The 7,908-nt window shown below is 45.6% G+C and overlaps 1 protein-coding gene across 1 annotated transcript; it reads left to right on the top strand.

The window, feature by feature from the left end:
• Positions 1–172: 172 nt before the first annotated feature.
• Positions 173–4,943, top strand: UTP11 (UTP11 small subunit processome component). Its single transcript, XM_072355627.1, has 8 exons — positions 173–336; positions 441–502; positions 1,109–1,211; positions 1,458–1,571; positions 1,998–2,091; positions 2,405–2,535; positions 3,881–3,991; positions 4,568–4,943. The coding sequence occupies exons 1-8, from the start codon at positions 274–276 to the stop codon at positions 4,649–4,651; spliced, it is 762 nt and encodes a 253-aa protein (XP_072211728.1). The 5' UTR covers positions 173–273; the 3' UTR covers positions 4,652–4,943.
• Positions 4,944–7,908: the final 2,965 nt, after the last annotated feature.

The following is a 7,908-nucleotide window of genomic DNA, read 5'->3' as shown; positions in this document are numbered from 1 at the left end:
TGATGAGCTGGGGGGTGTCAATGACCGAGCCCCGGGTCGGGGTCAGGCCCAGCCCCGCAGCAGAGGCACGGGGAGCGCAAACCGCACACGCCGAGGGCGGCAGCAGAGCGCGATATGAGCGCCGCTGTCGCCATGGAGACGGCGTGATGACGTAAAGCGGCGCGTGACGACGCTACGTCGACGTGATGACGTTACGCACAGGTACACGCCCCGCTTCGGTCCGGTGGTGATCGGTGTGATCCGCACGCGGCGGTGCCGGGACGGACCGTCACCATGTCGGCCGCCTTCAGGAAGGCCGCTAAGTCGAAGCAACGGCAGCACCGAGAACGGGCACAGGTGGGTGAGCGGCAGCGGGGGCCTCCCGGGAGGATCGAGGGGGACTTGGCTGCGAGTTCGGGCCTTCACCTCATCATCATCATCTTCCTTGCCTGTCCCCGCAGCCTGCATCTAGGAAGAAGCTGGGGCTGCTGGAGAAGAAGCAGGACTATCGGCTGAGGGCACAGTGAGTGTGAAGGCCAAAGGGTCTTATCGCTGATCATGAGCTGATGGAGAGGCCAGAGAACTGCTGTGAGGATGGTCAGGGGGCTGGAGCACCTCCCCTGCAAGGACAGGCTGAGGGAGATGGGCTTGTTCAGCCTGGAGAAGGCTGTATGGAGACCCCATTGCGGCCTTCCAGGGGGTTATGAAAAGGAAGGGAATCGACTTTTAGCTTGGGTAGATAAGGATAGGATAAGGGGGAGTGGTTTTAAGTTGGAGGAGGGAAGGTTTAAATTGGATGTCAAGGGGAAGTTGTTGACAGACAGAGTGGTGAGGTGCTGGAACAGGAAGACTTAAAGGGGATGTGGATGTCCCATCCCTGCAGGTGTTCAAGGCCAGGTTGGATGGAGCCCTAGGTGAGCTGTTCTAGTGCCACATCTGGAGGTTGGTGGTCCTGACTATGGCAGGGAGTTGGAACTTGGTGGTCCTTGGGGTCCTTTCCAGCCTAAGCCATTCTGTGATCACTCAGATCAAACTGAGAAGCCCAGTATATGGCAGCTCTGCATCGCTGTGCCTCCCATCAGGGAATGTGGGCTCAGGGGAACCCCATTCTGCTCTGCCTTCCTCCCAGGGACTATCACAAGAAGCAGAATGCCCTCCGAGCTCTTCAGAAGAAAGCTCTGGACAAGAACCCTGATGAGTTCTACTTCAAAATGATCCGTACGCAGCTCAAGGTGAGGAAGCAGACTGCCTTAAAGTAGGATGACACTGCTACACCAAGTCACGCTTATTTAAAGTTAGTTCATATTTCTTATTTAAGAGTTAGTTAATAAACCAACAGACTGGACTTGGTGCCCATTGCAGTCTTTGAAGAAAATGAGATATAACAGACAAAAAGGTTCTGCCTTTATTTAATTTAAATCAGGGCCTGCAGTACTCTGTACCAAGAACGGCATCTGCACACTGCACTCTGTTTGTAGGATGGAGTTCATGTAATAAAGCAGCCAAAAGATGAAGTGACCCCCGAACAGATGAAACTGATGAAGACACAGGATCTTAAGTATGTGGAAATGAAAAGAGTGGCAGAAGCCAAGGTAATGCATTTCATTTTCTTGTTACTGTTTCCCCGTTTGCCTAGAGTTGTTCTGTTTGTCTTCAATATTGCGTCTATATTTAGTGAAACCAGATTGAAGATGGAAACGTCAGCAGAATTCTTCATATGGGGCCTACAGAAAGCTGCTAAAGACAATGCTGTACATTGTCAGAAAGCACAGCAAACCTTTATGTGCATTTCAGATGTTAAACACATACGTGTTAACAATATTATTGGTACTGAAGTGAGTTACCTTGACTTGAAAAGGACTTGAAGATAGGACACAAACTAGATGCATTTTAGAATGTTAAAAAGGAAGAGTTCAGATACTCATAAGCTCAAGGAGTAAACAGGAATTCCCTTCAAAGAGGCATCACCACCTTGTTGGAGATGTTTGGCAGAACTACTTACCTGTTCTTTCCTGCAGAAAATCGAAAGGCTGAAGTCGGAGCTCCATCTGCTGGATGTTGAGGGGAAGCAGCCAAACAAGCACACGTTCTTTTTTGATACTAAGAAAGAAGGTAAGCTTTAGATAGAATTTGCCAGGCATATTTTTTCCCCCCAATTTGTTTCAGGCTGTGTGAAATCAATAAGGCAGTATTGTGCTTGCTTTATGCTGCTACTGTAAAAAGAAGGTTTTATTTCAGGAGCTCTGGAAACCTATTTTGATTACTAGAGAAGACCTCAGTTCTACAGGAGCTATTTAGCTGGGTCTCTCTCTCTGCTGCTGGCTGTGCATAAGCTACATGTTTGGAAGGTTTTCTGAATGTAAGTCCAAGAAGTCTGTGTGAATTCATGCCTAAAATCTTTTTAATTCTTTTTGTAAACTTATAGTTCGAGAGTTTGATATCGCAACTCATCTGAATACTGTTCCAGAGCTAGTAGACAGAGTCTACAACCGACCAACCATTGCAACGCTGCAGAAAGAGACACTGAAAGGAGCTACTGATCCTGTCCATTTAAAGGTAGCTTGTTCTTAATGTTTTACTTTTTAAATAGATATAGTTAGCAGTGAGGAGCGTCCATTGGGCCATTTTATGTATAGGAGAACAAAGTTATTCTTTTGTCTTGGAATTTTTCTTGATGACACAAGGCTGTAGAGGATGTCGTTTAATCATCACTTACCTGGAGACTGCAGTCAAATCTTCTGGACCAATGTGAAGAACTTGTTTGGTTGTGTCCCAGTCCACTGTGGATTATAAACCAAGAGCTATGAAGTTTGGGTCATAAAGAAGTGGTACATACCTAATGAGGGTGTTTCCTTGACTTCTGTAAAGAAACTCTGCATCCCTGAACCAAATGTTTCTATTAAAGTCATTCATAAAGTTTGTTTGTCCTGTATTTACCAACAGTAACAGCATTCTAGCAGAAGTAAGAATTCTTCAGGACAAATTACTTGCACAATAGACTTTGATGCTGATGTTTTAACATTACAGCACTGTGTCCTAGAAGTAGCTAAACTTGGCTTTAACACTGGAAACACCTCGTAATTAGTTTAGATATTGGGCAGTTCTATAAGCTAAAGCCAGTATGCGTAAGGTAAAAATAAACTTGTCTTAAACTGCCATGCGGTAAATTTGTAACCTGTTGTTTTCTGAACCAGATGTCAGATAACAAACACCCTCCGGTCTCTTCCTTCTTGCCAGCTTTCTTGGTTTGGCTTGTCAGTAAAGCAGTTGGACAAGTTTTCTCTCTCTAAATGTCTGAGTCACATTATAAGCATGTTTGGATCTGTTCTCCTTCATTTAATTACTTCTCTCACACCTGCACTAACACCTTTTTATCCTGGGAAAACCATCAGCTCCTGGTGGGTAAACATGACCAAACAAGTTGCATTTTGGGAGGCCTCTCTGCAGTTTTTGTTGCACTTCAGGAATTGGTCTATCCAAAGTGAGAAAAAAAAGGCATTTCTGAGTTTTCCTCACAAACTTCAATTTTCTTTTGCACTCAACATTCAGATTAAGAGGAGCTGTAAAACTAAAACTCTGACTGCTTACTAAATGAGGTTGCACAGCAGCTCGGCTAGAAAACACGTGGTGGTTTTTATTTGCTTCCTGTTCCTTTAGTTTTAATCTCCTAAATCTAAACAAATCTGAAGACTAAAGACCTAACTGGAAAGCTAGTCTGAAAAAAATCAAGATATTAAATGGTTCCCTGGAATCCAACCACAATACTGAAGCAGCATTCTTTAATATGATTGAAATGTCAGAAATGTTTGTGAGGTCCAAGTGGCTCAGAATAGGTCAGCTGTGAACTGTAGTGTCTTGTTCCTCGCTCTTGAAAAATGCTTCTTTTCTTTCCCCCTTCCAGAAATTAGACCAGCAAAGGAAGAATCAGTACGACCTCCTGAAGCAGCGCATTGAGCGAGAAAAGAGCATGTTTGTTATTGCACAGAAAATCCAGACACGTAAAGATCTTTTGGTGAGAGCTCTGACTCTTGTTTCTCTGGAGCTGTTTTGTTAAGGTCTGGTTGTCTGTGTATGAGTTTCTTCGCTCTTGTTTTAACCTGATTTTCAGGAGTTACCTGGGAACATAATCTTTAACGTGGAGAAAGCAAGGAGATGATTCTGTGAAGCATTCAGGCTGTGACGTGACCAAATTTATATCTGCTAATCCAACTCTTATCACGTCAACAACAACAAAGACTCAACTGTTGAGCACATGATCATATATAAAGTGTTGTCATCCCTCTCCAATACTAAAATGTAGCAGAGGGAAGGAAGAGGTTCTGTTGGTTCCAAGTTCTTAACCCAGTGACCAAAAAGAACTCTCTCAATGGATGTTTGCACTCACTGGTGCTTTTGAACACAGCAGATTCTGCCTGACAAACTAAAGACACAAAGAGGAGATGGAAATGTAATTCCAATCTAAACAGGGGAAAGTGGCCATTTTTCCACTCGTGCTTTGTCATCCCCAGAGAGGGGCTTCATAACGTATGTTTTTTAACCTTAAATGACAGCAGATCAAATTGTTTCTCTTTTTTCCCCCCTTCTTTAGGACAAAACTCATAAAGTGAAGGTGAAGAAGGAGACAACAAACAACCCAGCTATCTACAGATTCAAGTTTCAGAGGAAGCGTTGACTGTTCCATTGAATAACTACAGCTGCAGCCTTTGTTTAGAAAGAGGATTTTCCTTATGGCAAAGGATCCATTTGCTTTTCATCACAGCCCAACACTTGGTTAAAACAAATTACCACGAGCCTGCAGGAGCCATAAATATATTTTTATCTAATTAATTGATTAATAAATCAAAGAGTTTGTTCTCTTGGTATTTACAGTGGGAAGCCACAAGAGGTGCCTGTCTGTCCTAGTAATACACACCATAAACCATCCTTGTGAAGTCAAGGTCAGAATAAAGAGACTTGGAGATGCACACAGAGTAACAAATGCTGGAACAGTTTCTGTCTTAAGATCTTGGACCACCGCAGTGCCCAAACCATCAAACTTCAGTTCTTTTTAAGCTAAGTTTTCAAGCAGGTTAAAGTCGAATTATGATCTTTCTGATCCCTATTTTTGCCCTCCTTCCTTATTTTCCTCTTCTGCTTTATCCACCTGCACAAAGTATTTCGCTTTGAAATTTGGAAGGTGAAAGACATCAGCTAACGATGGCACCTGAACTCTGCAATGCAGCCTTAGCAAAGACTCTTCTGGAATGACACTGGAAGCAGAGGAATGTTTCACTCTACAGAACAGAGGAAACACTTTCTATAGCTGAGAAGAGCACACGTAGGTGTAGCTGGGCTTATTTTACCCTATGCCTTACAACACAGCAGTGCCCACGTAACCAAATTGCCAGTGTGACTATCAGGTGTCAACAGAGAGGCAATAACTGAGATTCACATACAAGAACAAGCGATCCAAAAGCCAGATGTAGGACAAAAGTTGGTGCTGTTTATGTTTTGCTGGTTGCAATGTTGGTAGCTGGGAGGGGGTTTCAACTGAGAACAATGAAGACACATCGCTGAGTGTCCTGGAGCAGTTCAGGCAAGTAGAAGAGCCTGGGCGTAAACATTCCTTTTCTTATCTCTTTGCTTGGAATAAATCTGCCAATAGTAAGCATATGCTTATGCCAAGAGGGTTAAAAAAAATAATAGGGAAAAAAAAAGAAGATGCTTTTCCTAAGCGCGTCCCACTCAGTTTTCCCATATAGATCCAAACACGACTTGTTTTTTAAGGTGCTGAAGTGCAGCTTTGGCTGTTATTTCTGCCATTGCAAAAGCTCCAAACCTAGCAAGAACTCAGCAGTATTTCTTCTCTCCTCTGGGAAACATGAAGGGAAGGGCTGTGCAGGGCTGTGCTTCGCCCTTAAAAGCAGCTAAGACTTTTCCACGTGAAACAAGAAGTTTCGCTGATTCACTATTAACAGAGTAACGGAAATCTCCCATCGAAAGACCGGGTGGGAGAAAAAAAGCCCTCAAATCTCCTCTCTTTCCATATAGGAAACACGCGTTCCCACCGCTTGGGGGGGGCTCAGGGCCGGCAGAGGGCAGCAGCAGCGCACGGCCGGGCTGCGGGGGGAGCAGCAGAACAGCCCTTCTCTCTTACTGCAAGGTTTCTCGTCTTCAAGGCTGCAGGAAGGGCAGGCTCAGCTTATTTGACAGAGATCTTTTACTAAACCTGAGGGTTTGAGCGGTGTAATTTCTGGACTTTGAAAGCTTAGCAGTACTCAGAGATATGTAAAAATGGGGCTGAAAAGCACGCTAGAAAAAAGAAAGCAAGCTGTAAATGACACCCATGTTTCTGGGAGCTTTTAATTGCGTTGGAGAAGCACATCGAGGTCCCAGCACACTGTCTGGACTGAGATTTGTAGGAATAAGTATTTTTCCTACGCTGAGAGCTGCTGAAGAGGATGGGGAAGGCAGGAAGGAGGTGCTGTTTGGCAGGAGCTGAGGGCAACAACCTTAACAAGAGCCCATGAGTTGGTGCTGAGTGCTTCCCAGCCCTTTGCTAGATCGAATGCAGCAATGGATGCAAATGACCGATCCCGTTGTGCTCTGGTTAAGGGGTGAGATATTATGGGATGCAGTGGGTCGCTGCGAGGCTTTGAACTGTCAGTGCTGCTCACTGTGGAAGATCGTAGGGTGGGTGCAGTGGATGCAGCTCTCCTGGTGCTGCCCTCAGCCTGCACACAAGTGTTAGGAGCTTTTGAAGGAGACAACAGCTCCGTGCTCTCTGTGTAGGGCTCACAGAGTAAAAGTAGTACCTCTTCTCAGCTACTTTCTGCTGGGAGACCAGGGAAGAAAGAGAAACAGGTCATCCAGACTTAAGTAAGATGAATTCCCACTGGGATGGATGAAAGAACTGCTCAGATGCTGAAAGGCAGCAGGAGCCTTACAGACAGAACTGAGGCCCTGCTCCTTCAGCCGAGCGAGATAAAGGCAGCACAAGTGCCTTGGGAAGCAAGCAGCATGTATGTGCTGATGGCAGAGAGAAGAGCTGTCACTAATAAAAGTGCACAGGAGCTGCCCAGGAACAAATCTGGGCTAGAAATCAAGTTTTCTAGGAGGTTCTGGAAAAGCCTCTTGATAAAAGAGATTGAAGCAAAACCATCCTTTGTGATGAGGGTTGCAGGACAGCTATGCATGCCAGTAGGCAGCCCCATCCCTGCAAGGAACCAAACCCCTCCCTGCAGCTCATCCCCCAGACCTCGCCCTTGTTGATGCCTCCAGCCCTCACCCCAAGCAATGAAATCCTTCTGCAAGAGCCTGGGGGGAGACAACCCCAGACTTGAACCCACTGCCCACCCAACCACAGTGGGAGATCTGAAGGGCTCCACTGGTGGGATCCCCACAGGACCAGGATTGCCTGCAGCACTTTTCTGCCTGCAATAATTACAGTATCAAAGGCTGAACCAACAGGTTCTTTAGCAAGGAGATTCCCTGCAGCTTGCAAGATACAGATATCAAAATACCCCACAGATTCAGCTCAGGTTTCAGGTGACTCAGAGCAATATTGTGCCATTTAATAATTTCATGTAATTCCTTGTTCAAGCTGAAGAACTCAATTGGTAATGGCTGTCTATAAAAGTTAATAGCAGGCTACATTAAAACACTTGTAGGATTATCTCTAGGCAACTGTAACGGTTTGTTAGCAGCAGGAGGGCCACCATCAACCAGCCCTTCAGCTTTGAAGTACTGCATCCTGCAGGCCTTGTATTTGGGTTCCAAACTGGCCTGGAGAGCAGCACAGCAGGACACCTCGCCCCACTCAGAACCAGAAGCCAGCATGCCTGGATCTGACTGGATCAGATCCTGGTATCCCCACACTGTGTGTGCCATCAGCAAGGAGATCCCACCCCAGCACTCACCAGTCAGCGCAGCATCACTGGGGCCCTGTTC

The sequence above is a fragment of the Excalfactoria chinensis genome, chromosome 22 (genome assembly GCF_039878825.1).
Source record: "Excalfactoria chinensis isolate bCotChi1 chromosome 22, bCotChi1.hap2, whole genome shotgun sequence".
Taxonomy (NCBI): domain Eukaryota; kingdom Metazoa; phylum Chordata; class Aves; order Galliformes; family Phasianidae; genus Excalfactoria; species Excalfactoria chinensis.
Note: the sequence above shows the minus strand (reverse complement) of the source record. Positions and strands in the feature narration are given on the sequence as shown.